This window comes from Triturus cristatus, chromosome 6 (genome assembly GCF_964204655.1).
Source record: "Triturus cristatus chromosome 6, aTriCri1.1, whole genome shotgun sequence".
NCBI lineage: Eukaryota > Metazoa > Chordata > Amphibia > Caudata > Salamandridae > Triturus > Triturus cristatus.
Genome location: NC_140589.1, coordinates 186015519 through 186036216, shown reverse-complemented (window position 1 = coordinate 186036216; position 20698 = coordinate 186015519). Strand labels below are relative to the sequence as shown.

The 20698-nt window shown below is 48.1% G+C and overlaps 1 protein-coding gene across 1 annotated transcript in view; it reads right to left on the bottom strand.

Annotated features, from left to right (window-relative positions):
• The window catches only part of LOC146816605 (cysteine-rich venom protein-like), a 208926-nt gene that overhangs the window by 31242 nt on the left and 156986 nt on the right, over positions 1-20698 (bottom strand). The window contains exon 7 of the mRNA XM_085609141.1: positions 19211-19299. Coding sequence (XP_085465267.1) covers positions 19211-19299 — 89 coding nt within the window. The remainder of the gene's footprint in view (positions 1-19210; positions 19300-20698) is intronic.

Below are 20698 nucleotides of genomic sequence, written 5' to 3'. Positions count from 1 at the left end.
CCCTGCCACCCCCAGCCATAGAGGACCTGTTGCCTATCACCTCTGGCACCCCCACCCATAGGGGACCTGTTGCCAGTCACCCCTGCCACCCCCACTCATAAGATGGGTGATGCGCCACACATCCATCATACTCCAACATTAGGTATGTCAGCAAAATACATCCCCCCTAACATCATGACAACAGTGTGTAGTCTGTGACAAATGCCCACAACAGTGATTATGACTTCGAATATACAATGTAACTAACAGCACGTGAGACCAACAAATGAGTGTGCCCTACACAAGGCAACATCACTATAGCACTCTGTCAATGTAAAAAGAACACCCCCTCACTGTGTAGAACAAACGTTAAGTGTGGGGTTCCAAACTGCAGCAGATGTTGAGCGTTGTGGTGATGGGGTCAAAACCCCCCCTCATCACAGTGACCAAAAGGTAAGTGTCATCATGGTCAAAGCTGCAAATAACAAACAGCATGTATGATCCCTGCTCCCAACACATTAAACATTTCTGGGGCAAACTAGTGGTTGTGTCCCATACCCAAAGAGATGTTGTGAAGCTAACAGTGCTGTGAAAACCTAACACACTCTTGCCCATGTACAGATAAGCACCACCCATGGGGGCTGACAATGCATACAGTGCACAATGACACAAGAGCAGAAGTGACCATCACAAAGCATACACACATCTCGAAAATAGACAGAGTAATCAAAACAACCTGTGTAGACTGTAGGTGTCAGCTCACAAACTCCCATTCCATGCCAGCAATGGCACCTACCAACCAGGATGAATGTGCACAATGATGTGATATGACTCACAGGGACAGCAGGGAAAATCACAGAAACAGCATCCAGACAAAGGCCCACAACAGCAATACCTATGCACTGATGCTGATGCACAAACAAAAACAGGCAGTCTCACACTGCACATCTGACACAACGTGTGTGTGTGAGTGTCTCAGTATCCCCAGGCAACTACAAAACACATTAGGCGGGTGAACCAAAGTGACACAGATGTGGACCAGTGCCATACAAAAGTAAACCATCATTGGGAACCCTTAGTGGGCAATCAGGCATTGTGAGATGAGAGGGAGCACAACAGACACATGTGACACAAGCTGGAATGAACACAAACTAACACAGCAAGAGACTGACACACAACAGCACTACGCCCAGGGACCAAACATTGGGGTGACACAAGCATGCATGACACCTCCACTGAGATGACAAAGGTAGATGTCGTACAAACTGCGAAATGGGAGCTAGGGGCCCATCCATGCAAACATTTACATCAGTCCACCTTCAACACCACACACCCTGAACTGCAACAGTGTGCATCTGTGAAGCCCACATGGACAGGTGACATTGCACATGCACCCATGACTAACACAGAAATGTTGGGAGGAACTAAGGTGCACAGACTCATCACACAAGGACAGTCTACAACTCTGGTGAATGACAGACATACTGCACAGTATGCGGTACATGGCCATGACGTCAAAGTTCACGTAACCTTCAGAATACCTGCCACAGTTACAAGACAATGCAGAAGCCAAGGAGAACCACAATGCACACATGCTGACACCTGCCAACATTGCAGCCCTGAACCCGACAAGTGGGAAGCAGTCACACACACATACACATGTGTCAATCACTGAAAGGTACCACCTACTGACAACTACATGATATTGTGAACAAACAAGTGCCTTGGGGAACCCTGACTGTGTCCCATCTGTGTCTGACAACATCTTCACCACTCAGAACTGACAAATCCCAATGATGAAACACCAATTAACAGTAGTGTGTCATGCACCCACACATCTGGTAGCCCATGGCAAAGTTGTGGGATGAACACAGTACCGCTCAGCAAGCATCAACAACAGGAACATATCAAGGGAACACTGCCTGTGTATGAAAAGGGATGTGGACACACACACATGCTCATACAACACACACCATGGGCCCAGGCTATGTCACAGGACAACACACTTACTTGAGGGGACCCAACTCCTGTGGAAGCCCAGCTGTGCCAAACATATTCACAGCACGTCTCACCCATGTCAGCAGAACACTTGGTCAGTCAGCCATCAGTTACCACACAATGAAGGCTCTAGTCACAACAGCCTGAGTACGTGAGTCTCCCCTAAGTCATCTGCACATACTCAAAACATATGTACAGCAAGTTGCACAGATGACCCAGTTGCTCCTATACCAATGACACCCACACCAGTAGGTCCAGTGGTGATGCGCACAAAGTCTGGGAAATAGAGAAATTGGACAATGGGAAGCACATCATAAGTGCATGGGTGCAAGCCAGAGATGTGACCATGCAAATGAAATGTTCACAGAGATGTCCACAAATAGTTGATCATGACACACACAGGTAGCTGCAAAGGATAACATGGATACCCACCAGAATTGGACACATATCCAATGGACTACATGGAGTACCTCACATCAACACATCAGTATTAAAAATTGGAAACCAAGCATTACAGGTGCAAGGGCATCTTAAACATCATCAACATAATGTACAGCTAAATCAAGTTCACAGGGATAAAGAAAAAAGATTTATTCAGCATATTAAAAGTTAAACATCCGTTCAAACAAAAGGCCAATGGCCAGTCCATTTCCAAATGCCAAGGAGTGAACTAGAGTGACAACTGTCACATGTTGCTTGCCTGCACTGCTAAGGACAGGGGACATCCCCTCGGAGGGGCATACATTGGGGCAGGCCAGGCACCGCAGGGACAGGATCAGAGCGCATCAGAGGGAGGCAGTGAAGAGGTGGTGGATGCAGGCAAGACACTTGCAACTGCAGTGGAGCTGACTGAAGTGGTGGGTGCAGTCACAACTGTGGGGCACAAGTCAGATGGAGTGGGTGCCGGCACAACTCCAGTGGGTAGGTCAGATGGAGTGGATTGGGTCCCCACTGCAGTGCCTAAGTCAGACGGGGTGGTCGTGGACTCCACTGCAGTGCCTAAATCCATATGAGCGGAACGGGGTGCAGGTGAGGTCGGCAGGACAGAGGGGGGACACGGTCCCGACATCAGTGGCACTAACCGTCTGACCAGAAGTGGAGGAGCAAGTGGTATGGGGGAGGGCCTCAGCATTTTGGGGATGGTGTATCTGTGGGTGGGAGAACCTGTGGCAGGGAGTGGTGGGGAAACCTCTGGAGTGGTGGCCTGGGGGATGGAGGACAGAGACTTTGCCTTGGAGCTGCGTGGTGGCGGTGGGGTCTTGCTCTTCTGGCTCCGGGTGGGGATCTAAGTCTGGTTGTACCTGGGGGAGGGTGTCCGGGTGTGAGGAGCTCTCCCCTCTGTGTGTGGGGAATTCCTCTTCTCCTTGTAATCAGGATCTGCTGGGTCGGTGGGGAAGAGGCCAAGGTCACAGAGGAAGAGCTTCTGTGGAGATGGGGTTGCAGGTGAGGCAAGGAAAGTGGGCTCGGAGGGAGAGGTTTCGGAGGACTGTGGAGTGGTTGTGGATGACTGTGTGTGTGTCTGCAAACCAGCCCATGTGAGTGTGGTATCAGTCCCCTGCACTTGCTTGTGTGCACGTCTCACCCTTGGTTTGGGTGTTTGTGTGCTGCCCGTGTCTGTGGCTTTTTGAGAATGTGCAGGTGTGTGTGCGCTTGGGACAGGTAGGCTGCTCGGAATCGTTCGTGGTGCAGGGGTAGGAGGGGTGAGGGACTGTTGGAGGAGGGACACTGCTGCCATCAGGGAGGAAGCCATGGACTGATTGGTCGTCTGTAGGGCAGACATGCCCGAGGAAATGCCCTCCATGAACGACACCAGTTGCATCAACAGACTTGTGTGTGCATGGAGGACCTTCAGCATCGACGTCTGCCCTACATGGATCTGTCTAACTAAGTCCACAGACTCCTCACTCAGGGCAGCAGGGGACACAGGGGCAAGGGGTGCAGTGCCTGGCACAAAGGAGACATGCTCCCGAACACGGGAGTCTACAGGGATCTCTGGGATGGGAGCTGATGGGAGAGTAGTGATGGTGGTGGTGGGGGCGGTGGCGGGGACAGCCTCACTAGCTGGGGTTTGGTGGCTGCTGACACCCGCCTCCACAAGGGAGTCATCCTTAGAGCTGCTGTGGCCCTCAGCTGGGGGGGATGGTGCTGATGACTCCTCTGTGTGGCTCCACTTGCCCTCCATGCCACTGGGTCCCCCCGACTCCTCTCCTTCTGTCCCTGTCTGGCTCTGTGGCTCATCCTGGTCCGTGGAGCTGTCCCCTCCTGTGGCCGTGGATGTATCTGGATAGGAAAAGGAAGTAAGAGAACAACATCAGTCACCTGCACTGACTGCACACACCACAGTCAGTATATCACATCACAGGGCAAGCCCTGGCATCATCAGCTGAACACAGCTCAAAGTGCCACCACTGTTTAGAATAAGCCAATTGTCATTCTCAACATCAACCATGGCACACATATCCCTCCTTGACTTGCACACATGTCTGTTGCATGTTGAATGCTAATACCCCAATGGCCCAACATGCACCACCCACACATTAGTTGTACATGCAAGTGAACATGTAGGAGTATGTCACCATACACACAGCACATCTCTTGCTACTGACTCAGTACAGGTGTCCGGATGAAGGGATGGGCAGAGACTCATTTCACATGCTTGTGATGCATGCCAGCAACACACACTATGATGTTCTCATGTCCTTATGGGCAATGCCACAATGGGGTGCATGGTGCACACTTGAACACAATGCAGGATCACTCATAGCAAGTTAAAAGCCACGGTACTGGCATGCCTGGAAAGTCAGTCAACACTGTCTCCTGTCACAGGGGCAGGGCATCCAGACAACAACAGTGTGCACTGTCTCACAATCATAGCTCAGGGGTAAAGCTAACTCTGCAGATGACCGGTGTACTTGCCCATCCCCTGAAAACAACATATGCAGGTCCCAGAAGACCCCACATCATGCAAATCAGACATATGAGTCTCTGCAAACACATCTCCCTGTACATCACCACATCACAGTCTGCCATGCATGTAACCCAGCTGCCTAAAGGACACAGTTGCATACACCATTGTGCGCTGTCAGATGATCACACACCTATATGTCACACAGGTCTTGTCTCTCACAGTCACATCTCAGATGTCCTGCTGACCCTCTGAATCATGGACACCCCAGTTGCACGTAACAACAAGCCACACCATAATGACACAGAGGCAGACACCTGAAGACACATGTCACTAAGCACAACCTGTAATTTAATACACAGCAGTGGGATTAGGGAGTGTTTCTAAATGCCCTTGAGGAGGCATGACTGCCCAGGTCTACATGAAACAGTGTTTTGCCCTGGACAGTGTCAGGTGGCTAAGCAAGTGTGACATACTTGACATGCATACTCCTGAGGTCCCAAAATTGGAGTCCCCTGCTGCATGGGTTTGTTTGGAATACCCCAGCCACATGTGTCGAGTCAGACCAGCAATTGGAACACATATCAAGGGCACACACAGATCACATGTCAGATCTCAGGCATTGGGCAAACAATTTAACCACCCATGAAACATACAACAGAGTCACGGGAACAGATACTGTCCGGTAGCTGAAGCATAGCTGACTGCAGGGACACAGTGCCCTAGTGACACAAGCAACATATTGTAGGGGCCACACCTGTGGGGCAGATGAGGAGGGTGCATCACACAATTGAGGGACCTGAGTATTGGACTACAAGATCTACGTAATATGGAAGTGTGACCAGGCCAAAAGACTGAAATTAGCATGTCAGACATAGTACACAGATTAGGCATGGACTTACCCCCTTCCTGCTGCTGTCTGGCCTTCAGCTGCCTATCCAGGTCCAGGAAGACCACCGCCAGGATCCGCAGCATGTGGGGGGTCAGGGTCCGGTGACCGCCCCTCCTGCGTAGAGGTGACAGCTTCAGCTGGACTCTAGCTATCCTCCGGGTCCAGCCCCGAAGGTTCTGCCACCTCTTCTGGCAGTTGCGGATCCGGCGCTTGTAGACCCCCACCAAACGAACTGCCTGGCCGATGGTCAGCCATATCTCCTGCTTCTGGTGGGCATCAACCTGTGAGGATGACAAAATTAAAAGTACATTAACACACATGCCCCATATTTGTGCTGCACACATTTGGAGATACATGTCATCATCACAAAGGGAAATGAGTTACACAGGTAGTGCAACCATGGGGAAGGACAAATCACCTGCATGTCTGACATGTTAACAATGGCTGGGTAGTTTAAGCTTGCACTAATGCACTTTAGCAGCAGGACACCTGTTCATCACATGTACCTACACACTTTGGGTGATGAAAGTAGTCAGTGAGAATGCTTGCCACTGGTGTACACACTGCTAGTACTGCTAGTCAGACAACATGCATAATTAGGAAGGCAGTGGACTGCACACTCACCTGCTCACCTGCTCACCTGCTCCCCTAGTTCCCCATAGAGCTTGCTGTACTGTGGAAGGAGCCTGTCCAGCATGGCCTGGTTCTCCTCCACAGTGAAGGCTGGGGCCCTCTCCAGAGTACGTGCCATAGCAGGAGCCAGAGGATGCAGAAACAGCAGCAGTGGTAGCAGGGATGTGGTCCAGAGCATGTAGTGCAGGCACGTGAGCTCCCTGGGGGCCAGCCATCCTTATATCTTTGCTGCAGAATCTGTGCCATGTGTCCCAAGTGATAGGCCCAACACGGTTGCATTCTATGAATCTGGCCAATCCATGGAAATGTACGACTCGTACACGCCTTCTCCATCGTTCAAATCTTCACCTTCATAAAACACTTGAAATTGCAACATTGTTGTAGGCAACCAACTGAATTTCCAGCACACAACTCGTACAGGTTTTGAATCCGCAATCGTCTCCATGACAGTCCCGAGCCAATGGGTGCGCCCGGCTCGGTCAACTGGCTGTACAACGCGTATTTTGAAAATACACATGCACCCGTCTCCATACAATTCAATGGCCAAGGCGTACGCCTGTCTCGGATCATGCCTGCCCGATGCATATGCATGATAGTCACCCGCGTCGGACCTCATTGCAGTCAATGGCAAAGCGTACGCACGGCTCGGTCATGAACCGTGCAATGCGTACGCATTGTCACCCGTGCCTGACCTCATTGGTGTGACTATTCGACAGATTCAACACACAATTACTTGCCAGGGACATCTGTGCACACCTACCACACTACAGCATTGGCCACACAGTGTCCTATGGCATGTAAGGCTGCATTCCCATGGTGTTTGGGGGGCACATTTGGTTTGTTGGGTGGCACTTTTGTGCAGCCACTCCCAGGATGTGCACGTGTACATGGCGCAGAATCCTTTGTGTGTTGTGCACATTACCACTGTGATGTGCAATTGTACAGTAATGGGCATGAGTCACGGACACACTTTCATGCTGAATATGTTTTGGGCCATGTCACATACACCCTGAGTCCTGGGGGTGATGGCATGTACGTCACAGCCACAATACTGATATGCACCCACAGTCTGTGTGCATGTTGTGTCTCAGAAGTGTCTGATCAAATGTGCCCAATGGGTGACAGTCTCCACATCCATGTGGTATATGCATCAACCTTGATGGTGTGTGTGTGTCTAAGAGACGTACATGTAGGGCCTGCAGGGACAACAGTGGCCACTACCTGTGGGACTCACGCTTGCCTTGTGGTATGTACGTGATACGCTATGTCCATGCCAGTGTCGATGTGGCAATACATGGACCCAGGATTTCTGCATGGCAAAGATCTGTGATGCCTGGGAGACATCAGGCCTCACTTGTCACTGTGGTGTGTGTTTGTAATGTCACAGCAGTACATAGGTCGGGTGACACAGCCAGATGATTGGCCATTGCACTACATGGGACTCATGTGGACATGTGAAATTGAGATGTGAGGTTATGGTCATGTAGGTCACATATGTGTCCATGCCCAACAGCACCCACTTCAGTACATTGTGTAATGTCATGATCTATCATGTGATATTGAGCCTGGTCATGGCCACATGGGTGGATGTACCGACAATCTTGCTTTGTTCATCTCTGTTCTGCAGGGCACCAGCTGTCTATCGACTGTTCCCAGACCTTGCAACCATGCAGGAACGCGACTGCATCCGACTGTACCGCTTCACCAGGCCACTGATTGAGGAGTTGGCAGAGCAGTTGGCGCCACATCTGCTACCCGGCCGGACATACCTTACAGCACTGACCTCAGAGGTGAAGGTGATGGCAGCCCTGCACTTCTTTGCTACTGGTACCTTCCAGTACACTGTGGCTACTGCTGGTGGGATGTCGCAAACTATGTTTAGTCGAGTGCTACGCAATGTCTTGGAGGGGATGTTGCATTTCCTAGACCTGTACATCAAGTTCCCGAGCCCAGCTGAACTCCCTGAAATAAAGGATGCCTTTTATACACTGGGGAAGATGCCGAACGTCATCGGATCTATTGATAGACACATGTGGCCCTGATACCATCACAGACACATGACCAGGCATACCGGAACAGGAAACATTTCCACTCGATCAATGCTCTGGTGGTATGTCTTGCAGACATGTCTATCACACATGTGTGTGCACGGTTCCCTGGTTCAGCGCACGATGCCTACATAATGAGGAGTAGTCGCATTGTAACGCTGATGTCACAGATGCCAGCTCAGCATGTCTGGCTTATCGGTGTCTACTGACTGTTTATCATTGTGTGTATTTGTAAATGTTGTATTCCGCACTCCTACAAAACTCAGCTACTTGTTCATTTTTGTGTGTGTAGGTGACTCCGGATACCCCAACATGCCGTGGTTGCTGACACCCCTCAGGAACCCTGTGACACCAGCCGAGATGCGCTAGAATGAGGCACATGGTCGGAGCAGGAGGGTGATTGAGCTGACATTCGGCCTCCTGAAAAGCCGCTTTCACTGCCTGGACATGACCAGAGGGGCCCTCCCATATGAACCTGCAAAGGTGTGCAAAATAATCCTTGTATGCTGCCTGCTCCACAACATGACAGTGCGGAAGAAGGTGCCTCTCAACCAGGATGACGATGACGATGACCAACCTCCGGCACCTGTGGAGGATCCCGGCCTGGGCCAAGATGCCAGTGATGATGAGAATGAGGGTGACGTTCGCTCACAGCTCATCAACAACTTCTTCACCTGAATGTGAGTTTCCAGGGTTGTTATGTCAATGTATGGGTGTTAGCCTGGAATGTGTTGTGGCTGCTCTGTTGCTGTCTGAGTGTGTCTGTGTGCCACTTGACTGGATGCGTGCAGTGATGTGTCCAATCAGGTGGTGTGTACTTCACAATAGGGTAGTACTGCTAACTTGTTTTTGTGTTGGTTTATTGTGACATTTTTGGTGCATGTGTATTGCATTTCTCTCCTGTTTTGCTGTGATTTTGACTGTGTCTTGTGTCTGTCCTTCACAGGGTAATTTGCCTGTTGTTTGTTCAACACTGACCCCCAACACCCAGAATCCGACACCAGTGTGGGTGTAGTTAATTAACATCAAGTGATGTGCCACACACCCCGGACATCAATTCTCAGACACTCTGTGACCGCGTGTCCACCGTAACGTACAGTTGCCTTGCAACTATTGTGGAATAAACATGTTGCTGATGTTTAATGAAACTGTGCTATGCTTTGTTAGGTGCGTTGTCTGTCTTCCCACATTTGACTGACATTTGCTTACCTCACCTGTGGACTTGTTACCTCTGACTGTGGATAGGTGTTGTGGTTGTGCATACCCATGTGTTTCAGGTCACCCTCATTGTGTGTGATGAGTAACATGGCCATTGTGAGCATGTGTTGTGCTGCCATAGTGGTGTGTCTCCCTCACATGTGTCACGTCACCATGACTCACCTGACATTGGTCACATTGTTGCAGTATTTGGCATGCACTGTGTTGTGTAGCAGATCAATATCTCCATGACACATGACAAGTTGGAATCACAACAGAGGCAAGTATGGTGTACTGGTGAGTTTATTTTCGAACATGTGTTTGGAAAGTGCACAGGATGGTGGGTGCTGTACATTGTTTTTGGAATCCAAAGTTCACATTAGAGTTGGAAGTGCTGGTAGATGAAATGTCCAGAGTGAAGTCCACAGTCATCTGCTACATTGGCCCAACATGAACCCTCCATGTCATATGGGCGAGTTGTGTGCGATTGGACAAGGTGAACGGGTTGCGCAAGAAGAACATTGTCCAGAACAGGTTTAGAGGCCCTGGGAGATGTGCTGGGACATCTGCCTCTCACATGTCCTTCTTTGGATGACCCCTCTTCTTCCTGGGGGGGATGCTCAGGTGCAGGCCTCTGCGGTGCAGGGGACTCTCCGCCAGAGTCCTCCTCCCTCCCTGTGGCGCTGGCAGATGGTGTTGCAACAGATGTTGTGGCCACACAGGGAGGTGTGGACAGGTTTGTGTTGATCTGGTGGAAGCATTGGAGTATGTCACGATGCACCGCAGTAAGGGCATCCCACTTCTCCTCCATGCGGGCATAGTGGGCAGCCTGCTCCTGTTGCATGTCCTTGAGGATCCCCACTACCTGGCCAAATCCTCCAGTGCTATCCTGGTACGTATCTATGATGGTTGCCAGTTGGGGGTCATCATGCAGTCCAGACCCCTCTGCAAGGCACGCCCTCTGCCTCCCACCCCTCCCAGCACCCCTATCCACATGGGCAGGACCAGCGGCGGGACGCACAAGTGACACTGGGACCCCTTGGGTGGTGTTGCTGGTGGTGTTTGCTGTAGCTTCCGGGGGGGTCTTGTGTCCCTGTGCTGTGGGTGTTCAGTGGCCTTGGTCTTTCCGTGTTGGCGGGGGTGCCCTGTCGGTGTCCAGATGCTGGAGGCATGGGTACAGGGGGTGCAGATGTTGATGCTGCTGGTGCTACATGATGACTCACACCGGAGGGGCCAGGTTGGTCGTCGCCATCCGAAGAGGACAGAGAGAGAGTCAAACCAGAGAGCTCAGTGTCCACCAGAGTCTGGGCCAGGGAATCCTCTTCATTTGGTGCTGGGTCCCCAGCACCACCTGTGTTTGGAAGAGACACACAATGTGAGTTATGTTTCTACAGGCATCAGTGGTTCACAAACATGACATTTTCTACTGTACAAACAGATGCCTGCCTGTACACTGCTTTTTTCGAGGTTGTCATGGACAGAGTTTGAGATTGTTGTTGCCCATTTCCCAGCAGGGCCTTGTGCTCCCTAGGCCTGGGCAAAAATTTCGTTCCGTTCGCGGAAATTGCGATAATTTGACATTTTTGCGTTCCGCGGAGAGCGCGAACATGTCAAAAATTCCGGTTTCCGCAGCTTGGCGATAATTTGTTTCTTGCTCGCGCTGTAAAATGATACATTCTCGCGCGCGCGCGATCGCCTTACCTGAATCCCTGCGTTCGCCGACAAGTTTTCTTGATCCGGTCGCGTTCTCCATGAGATGTTGTATTGTTTTTAGCCATTTGCGCTGTCTCGCGACAGTTCGCGCCCGCAGTGACGTCATGCGTCGCGCGATCACGTCTTTCTTCTCGCGATCATGCACCGCGAGAACAACTCAAAACAAGATGGCCGCGCCCGCAAGCAGCCACATGGGTAAGTTGGCGACCCGCAACCATGCAGAAAATCGCGCGAACATGCCGGAAAAAAACTTCCGCATCTTCGCGATATTTCTGCTTGTTTGCGATAATTTTAAACATTCTCGCGATAATTTGCGAAGGTTAATTCCGCAAATTCCGCCCACCCCTAGTGCTCCCCACAACACAGCCCAGTGTCAGACATCTTGTCAGTCCCTTCCCACTCCCTGTGAGGTGAGCAAAGTTCAGTGTGAGCTTGCTGGGCCATGTGGGTGCCTGGGGATTGTCTGTGACTTTGACTCCCATCATGCTCTTGGCTACACCCTACTTCCTAGCATGCCCATACTTCTTCCCTCTTGACTCTGCTTCCCTGTGAGGGGGTGTGACAGCAATGGCAAGATGGCTGACTGTAAAGTCCTGGTGTTTGTTGTTGCCCAGTTCCCAGCAGGGCCTTGTGCTCCCCACAACAGAGCCCAGTGTCAGACATCTTGTCAGTCCCTTCCCACTACCTGTGAGGTGAGCATGGTTCAGTGTGTGCTTGCTGGGCCATGTGGGTGGGTGTAGATTGTCTGTGACTGCGTCTCCCATCATGCTCTTGGCTACACCCCCCTTCCCAGCATGCCCATACTTTCTCCCTCTTGACTCTGCTTCCCTGTGAGGGGGTGTGACAGCAATGGTAAGATGGCTGACTGTGAAACTCTGGTGTTTGTTTGGCTACAAGTCCAAAGAGAGCCCCTGTGCTTCACACAGCTGCACCCAGTACGGGGTGTCTTTTGATGATGTTTCACAGAGGTGTGAGTCAATGCATTCTACCTGGTGAGTTGTGTGGAGTTTGTGTTGAGGGGGGGTGTCTCCAAATGCTGATAAGTATGGTGAGAGCTATCAGTCCTCCTTCCCACCAGTCCAAACATCCTACCACGTGCTTCCATTGTAGGGCATGCAAGTTGTCTTTCAGGATGTCAGTCAGTGGTGTCCTGCTTCTGATTTGCGCACATGCCCTACCAGGGCCTTGTGCTCCCCACAGCAGGACCCAGTGTCAGCCATCTTGTCAGTCATTTTCCACTCCCTGTGATGTGGGCATGTTTCAGGGAGGTCTTGATGGGCCAATTTTGAGGGGGAGCATTAGCTGTGACTACAATCCCCATCATGCTTTTGGATACACTCACTTCACCTGCATACCCACACTTCCTTCCTGTCAGTCAGCTGCACTGTGAGGTAGTGTGTTTGTGGTGGCAACCTGTCTGGCAGTGTCTATATAGCATTGTGCCACTGCCTTGCTCTATTTGTTTGTAGGTTGGTGCATGTCATGACACAGTTCCAAGTTACTATGAGATGGCACGTATTGTGTTTGTCTGACTGGCATACACATCTTGGATTGATTATCTATTGGTTAGTGTAGCTTTGCTTGCAGTGCATGGTTTCACTGTCCCCTTGCCACACAATCTTGGGTATGTTGTTTGTGTACTCACCAGGCTCTGGTATGTCTGTTAGGCCATGGACGCTCTCTGGTGGTAGGATGTCCCTCACCTACTCCTCCCAGGTTCTGAAGTAGACTGGTTTGGCAGGAGGGCCACCGCCGGTGCACTGACTGAGGGTGTGATCTTTTTCGATGAGTTTCTTGACCCTCCTGCGCACGTCATACCACCTGTTCTGGATATCGTCCTTTGTGCGCCTTGCTGGTGCTTGTGCATTCACCTTGTCCACAATCCTCGCCCACATCTTTGTTTTCTGTGATATGGGGGTCCTTTGGACCAATGTACCAAACAAATGTGGCTCTACTCTGATGATCTCATCTACCAGCACTTCTAACTCACTATCTGTGAACTTTGGATTCTTCTTTGGGGGCATGGTGATGGGTGGTGGTGGTGAGGGATGTGTGTGAGCGTGCAAGTGAGGGTGGGTTGGAGTTGGTTTTGCTGGCTGTATGTGTGTGTGATGTTGGATGAGGTGCTGATGGTGTGTAAGTTGTGTGATTGGTGAGTTTTGAGTGTGTCTGTGGTTGCTGTGTAATGGTGTTTGCTGCTGGCTGTGTCTCCTGTTTGCAAGGGATGATGGTAGTGATTGTAGTCCTTTATATATTTGGAGTTGTGGGTGTGTCTTTGTCCCAGGTTTTTTTTATTTGGTATTTATTGGCTTTGTCATTGCTTGTTTGGTCCTTTTTTTGTCTGTTTTCCTTTGGGTTTTGTAGGCATGAAGGAGACGTTCATCCAACGGATGCGGTCACTTATGTTGTCTCATGCGGGCTTCTCCGGCTCGTTCACGCTGCCTATCTTCTGTGTTTCATTCGCGTCGGTCGCGAAGGTCTCTATTGCTTGTGGGCCCGGTTTTCTGTGCGCGTTGGTCGTGCAGCTTGGTCTCCGTGCGAGTCGGTCTGAGTTTCCACGCATTGCATCGTACTGCACAGATTGGACATCGCGGGAACGGGTCGGTCGGGTTCATTACGGGTTCGTGTTGGTCGGCGAAATTCGCATCGGTTTTCCGGCCGGATCACTATTTTCCCTATGGCTCGGTCGTACAGCTTGTATTCCGTACGTGTCGGTTGTAATTCACACGCGTTGCACCGTATTGCACGGGTCGTACGGCGCTGGTCCGTGTCAGTCGGTATCCGGTCCGGGTCCGTGTCGGTCAGTACGTTTTGCGGCCGGAATCGGAATCGGCCCCTCAGTAGGAATACTTTAAAAAATGGATCGTAATCGGCCCCTCATGGTACACTTTTGTAGATGACGCCATATACTTTGGTTAAAGTGATAGTAGCATCCTTGAATTGCTGTGTATGGGTACATTTTTAAAATAGCTTATATCATTGCTTGTTTGAAGTCAATGATTTTCTTTTCAGGGTAGTAGGTATTAGTTTGTTCTTTCATTTGTCTTAGGAGTTCTTTTTAAGTTGTAGATTGTTTATTGGGTAGTAATGCGTATATAAAGTAGATATTGGTGTTGTGGTATTCCCCATGGATTGTGTATAGTTAATAAAATGGTTTGAAACATATCTTAAATGTCCCATCCATCATCTGTGTTTCTCATTGTACCAGTTTTTGTATGTTAGTAGTCGTAGAAAAGATAATAATGCTTTTTTCATGACTTTTGTTGTTAATAAGAAGGAATTGTTCTTTTTTGTCAGTAATTGAGAATTCATATAGGATTTCTACTTCTCTAAATGTTATTGGGGCTGGTGTTGTTTGGCTGGTAGATTTTTAGATTCAGGCTATTAGGTGTTTTAGTGTTGGGATGGCAGGTAACTGGCCAGTTACGTGCTATGGAACATGGGTTAAGTTATTTTTTAATATTTCTGTACTTGGGGGCACATTACGATCCCAGACAGACTTGAGTCTGCCAGCCATCGTTGCAGTGTTTGAGACTGCCCACCAGACATGTGGCAGTCCCACCACTGCAATTAGGATGCGCCCACCACACTGGTGGGCGCATCCAGGGCCTTTAACATTACGGACGGTGCTGCTAGCTGCAGCACCATATGCAATGTTAAAATGGCATGCACTGCATTTCCCTGCACTATGTGGCAGGCACCGTGCGGTGCCTGCTATGCAGTGCAGGGAAATGCAGGGGAGTACCATGGGTACCCCCAGTGCAGCAACACCTCCCCCACAACAAGGGGGGCCTTTTCACAGTGGGATGTCTGCCTCAAAAAGACAGGCGGAAAGGGATATCATAATCCCTACGGCGGTGCCTTGTAGGCACCGCCGCATTGCTGCCCTATCTTTTGGTTCCACAAGGCGGGCAGAAATGGACCGCCTTGCGGAACCATGGCTGATGGTATTTGCGTCTGCCACGCTGCCCTGAGATTTCCCCCGCCATCATAATCTGGCGAAGGAAAACTGCTGTCAGATGGCAGAAGGACCGCCATCACCGGCCCTACGGTGGTGGTCCTTCCGCCTTCCTAATCGGCTCTTTGGTTCCTTGGTTCTTGGGACCTAGTGTTTGCTTCTTTAATGTTTTCCTAAACATCTCTGACTTCTATTTCAGTAAAGTTGGCGGTGTGGATGGTGGTTATGTTATTTTGCATTTATATCTGTAGTTTCCCTAGTTGTTGCCCTCCCATAGAATGAAGTAGAGTAGTATTTGGTACATTTCCAATGAATATATTTAGATGATGTTCTTTCCTGGCTGTAAGTGTAGCTCATGTAACGAAGCTAACATTTCCCTTTTTAAGATGATATGAACTTAGCCCTTTCTGGTATTTTCTTACATATATGTTGTGCTTGTACTTTCTTTATTTTCTTTAAAGTTATTTGTTGTTTTTTATTGCTTTCATGTTGCTGTTTAGACCTGTTGGGGGAAAAATTATTTCTTCTTCTGAGTTCAATGTTATTTAGGTTTAGTTTGGTTAAGGTCAGTTGGTGGTTAATTACTTTTTTTCAAATTTATTTAAAATAATACGTACTATTTAGGTGGATATTTCTGTTCATTCAATGTAGTTTGATTCTTTGCAGTTGCTGAAGGCTGTAGCAGAGAAGAACAAGTCAGAAATCATTTATTAGTTGTATTTGTTAGGGAGTTTTGCTTTACAGATTAGTTAGTTACATTTCAAAATTTGCTGTCATACTTACTTTGTTTTATAAATGATTAGTTCATTTTCTAGTGTTGGTAATATGTTGTTGGTCAAATGTAGCTCAGTTTATTTTCCCTGCAGCATGTCCTTTTGGTTAGGTTTGTTAGTTTAAGGTGGACAGAAACGAGAAAACAATGGGCATATGTTTATTTATTTAATTTGGTATGTTTTACTTGTTTTAAATTTAGTTAGAGTAGTGTTTGGTTATATTCAATTTTGTACTTACTTTGTATTTAGGTATTTTGATGCAGAGGTTTTGAAGATCTTCAGTTGGGGCAGCAATCCGGCATCGTTTCATCCTTTTCCAATCTTTGTAGGTTATGAGATAATTTGTTTGTAAATTAATTGGTTTCTTTTATACTGTTGTTTTAATTAGTTGAATGTTTCTATTGGTTTTCGTTGTTTATAATTTAATTTTATTGGTTGTTATAGAGTCTGTTTAATTATTTTGGCAGGTATGTGTGTGTTTAGAGAACTACAATTTATTTAAAGGAGTATTTCACATTAAATGTATATATGCTAAGTAATATGCATGTTTTATTATGTTTAAAAATTAGTTCTTTGAATTTAATGTATGTTTAGTAATTTTTTAATGGTAGTAAATGTTATTTGTTAAATAGTTTTTAATTTACAAAAATATTTTTGTTAAATTCTATGCTTATTAAATTTTTGCGATATTTCTGTTCACAATATTTTTGTACTCAATAAAAAAAAATCACAACTAAGGGGCTGATTAGGATGGCGGGCGTACTTTAGTCCGCCCGCCACCCTAGCGTTGCTGGGACCAGCCAGCAGTGGTGCGGCGGTCCCGCATCTGGAATTAGGATGCCACCGCCACCGTGGCAGTGGCATCCTCCATTCCCAGCATTGTGGCGGGCAGTGCTCACAGCACCACCCGCCACAATGCTGGGAATGCACTGTGTGCATTGTCATGCACAAGGTGACAGGCACCGCGTGGTGCCTGCCACCTTGTCCATGAGAATGTAGGGGGGTACCATAGGTACCCCCCATTTGCACCCCACATGCCCCCAATTCCCTGGGGGCCCGTTGCGGGCCCCCGTATGCAAAATCCGCATGCCTGTTGCCGCCACAGAAAGGCTTCTTCCCGTTGCCTTCCTAATATGGATGGCGGTGTCTAGCAGACACCACCATCATATCAGGCCCCTTTTCCGCCCGGTCACCTGTGTGACCAGCGGAAAACCGGCAAAAGGTCTTTCTGTCCGCCAGGGTCCCCCCACCATGCTAATATGACAGGGGTAAATTGGTGGAGGGTGGGGTGTGTTGTGGCGATCCACCCTACATCTTAATCGGCCCCTAGATTTTTTATCAATATTTTTGCTTTTTAATGGTAAGTATATGTAGTCAATATTTTTGTATGCGATATTAATCTCTCAATTATTTCGTAAGTCAATATTTTAGGTGTCGATATTGTGATAGTGAACTGCATGCAATACATGCCACTGGGATCAAGCTATCCTGGCTGAAGAGGGGTGAAACCCCGAAACCGTTCCTAGGATGCTTGTTTCCAGTCCAGGGAGGACCTGGCTTGGCAGTTCGGGCTGGACTGTTCCCATGAGGCACAGGGTCAAGACTGATTTGCATATGGCTGGGTTCAAACTGGAAGGGCATGGTGAGCAAAAAACGATTAATTTAGGCCCAGATCTCTGTACTGGGTTGAATGTATGACATTGTTCTTCATTCTGTCCATCAACTGTTGTTTTTGCAATACATCCAGGCACATTCATTCACTCATTATAAAGCACACAAAAAATTGACAGATTGCTCTGTACTACTGTGGGTCATATTTAATCTTGGACCATATGGCATTCCTAAAAAGCATTTAAACATGCAAACTTGTTCTTGTATATCAGTAAAGTACTTAATACAGTCATGCAGGTCGGTACCTCTTCAGACTTATAATACCTGCCCTATTTCTCGATTTTACATTTGCCCTTTCAAGCAAACCATCTGCAACTTACCCACCCCAGAAGCATATAATTAACTTAACCCAAGCTTTTACACAATACAGCCCTGTGGGCCAAGATAACCTTACAATGGAAAAGGCTGCACTCTACAAAAAAAACCGAATAACTTTATATAACTTCATATTCCAACAAACTTGTTTCCATTTTATGAAATCATCGAAAACATATGGGAACGGGGATGAGGGAAGGCTTTCCAGTTGTGATCTTTAGAGGAAGAGGCAGAACATAATGCTAAGTAATAACCTGTGACTGATCATTGATTTAAGTACATAAATTACAGGCAATTGTATGATTACCTTTATGTGAATAACCCTGCAATCGGTTATCAATATGAATATTAAGTCCCATATTCCAAGGTGATCATATGCTTACGGTAGCAAAATAGGATGGTAACAGTTCCTATGGGCAAAGGGATGCAAGTAGACGGCCAGATAGGCTGGAGAGAAGTGTAAGATGTCTCCAAAAGAGTTCGAGTGTGCCGAGAAAGAGTGAGGTACTCCTGTGGGGATCTAGAGGTGCCCTCACACACCCTTTCAGGTGTATAGCATCATCATCGGGCTGGTGCTCCTCGTGGGGGTGGCGCTGCAGTCCCTCACGGGCCCGTTTGACGGGGCTCTTTGGTGGAGATCTTTTAGGAGTTTGCCGCAGTTGTGCATGGGGGTGTGTGGGACAAGGTGATGGTGGTGAGTGAGATATAAAAAGAGCCCAAGGACACTAGCACTTTATTGAGGATGTCCCTGGAGTCTGGTTAAGATATGTCACGGGGGATGGAGAAGCAAGGTCACTTGCCTTTATGAGAGGGGAATTTGAACAAATACATTCCCTCTTCTCTCACCCGTGTAGTGCAGAAGGTGGATGATCCAGATTTGATTTTGCAAGGTCAAGGATAATTCTCCTTAACCTGGATTTCCACCTACATTGAAAATCCTGAGTAATTTAAAATTGAGCCCTGATTATCACAAAGATGAGTTACACTGAGCAATGATCATTATTTGACTGAGTATTAGTATCTTAAACCTATTGCCATACCCTTCATTAAAAAAAATACATGATGCCATTAAGGACTTTTTATGCTTTAGAATTTCAGTGTGCAAATTAATTGATCATGAGAACTTACTGCATAGTCCATCATCACAGTGATTAGGACATCTTTCGCACGGCTTGCCAGCTTCATATGGTGAAGCCATCCTCTTGTAGTCATTGCCCCTGAAAATATGGAAATGAAAACGTGAGAAACAGATTACTATAACTGTGATTGTCCTTGGCATGGAGAAGTGATACAAAAAAAATTAAAGCCCCTATTTACTAATTACTGGTCACAAAATCTGATCGCAATTTACGACTAGTATTTTTGTGACCAGAAAGAATTTACTAAACCCATTTATGAACTAATATGCCAATTCACTTAGGGGTGCTTATGATGGTGGTGAATCTGCCACCAGCAGCCTGCCGGTGGCAGATTCACCGCCATCGTGGGGCCATTCTCCAATCGCGAGATTAGGATGCCGGGCGGTGTGCTGGCGGATGGAAAGCCCTTCCGGTACGGGTCTGGCACAGGCAATCATTATGATTGCCTGTCGGACCCGGCAAGCGTACCTAGAATGGTGGTGGTGCCAAGCAGGCACCGTCTGCCACATTAGGATGCTGCATCAAGCCAGCCAGTCAATGGTGGTAAAACCGCCATTTAGAGTCTAGAGGCGGGTATGTACTTTGGAGACCGTTGAGGGGCCCCCATAGTGCAGGGGCATGGGAATTGTGCACTTGGGAGGCACCTATGATGCCACCCTACAGTTCCCTGTACCAGGTGGCAGGCACTGCATGGTGCCTGCCACATAGTGCAGGGAAATGCACAACATGCATTTATGCCATTGCGGTAGATGCTGCAGCCAGCAGCACCCACCACAATGGTAAACATGCACGATGCGACCGCCACAGTGGCGGCCCCATCATAATTGCATTTGTGGGACCACTGCAATAGGGGGGTCGGTCCCAATTCCCGGGATGATGGTGAACAGATTTGAGTTCGTCCACCAACATAATCACCTCCTAAATTCCAATTCAGAGTAGGTCACAATCCAACCAATGACATGAACATTAATGAAGCAAGTCACAAATTGCAAAGCACTCTGATTGGTAGGCATTGAGACTTGGTGGCCTGCTAGACCAGCAAACCACCAGATCTGTGACTGGAAATAAACTTTTTTTTCAATATATCCCTTTTTCTTGAAAGGAAAAGGGGCTGCATTTAAAAGAAAAGTTTTGTTTTTTTGAAAGGTTTGTTTGAGAGGTGGCACTGCTTCCATGGAACACTGCTCACTTCCCCAAAAAGTTTTTTTAACATTAACAAAGGTTAAGGGGTGTAAAGGGGCCTCTACCCTTTTGAGAATGCATTACCACCCCAACAAAGGAGCCTGTAACGTTTAAATGTTTTGCAACTGGAATTGGTATTTGGAAGGGATCTAAGAAACCCACCTTTCCAAAACTGAAATCCGTATGGGGTCACAATCAAAATTGTAAGAATTAGTAAAAGTTTACTGAATCCTAAAATGGGAAGAGTACATCTGCAATCGCAAAATCAGAATCAGAGTTTATGCAACCGTAAAAA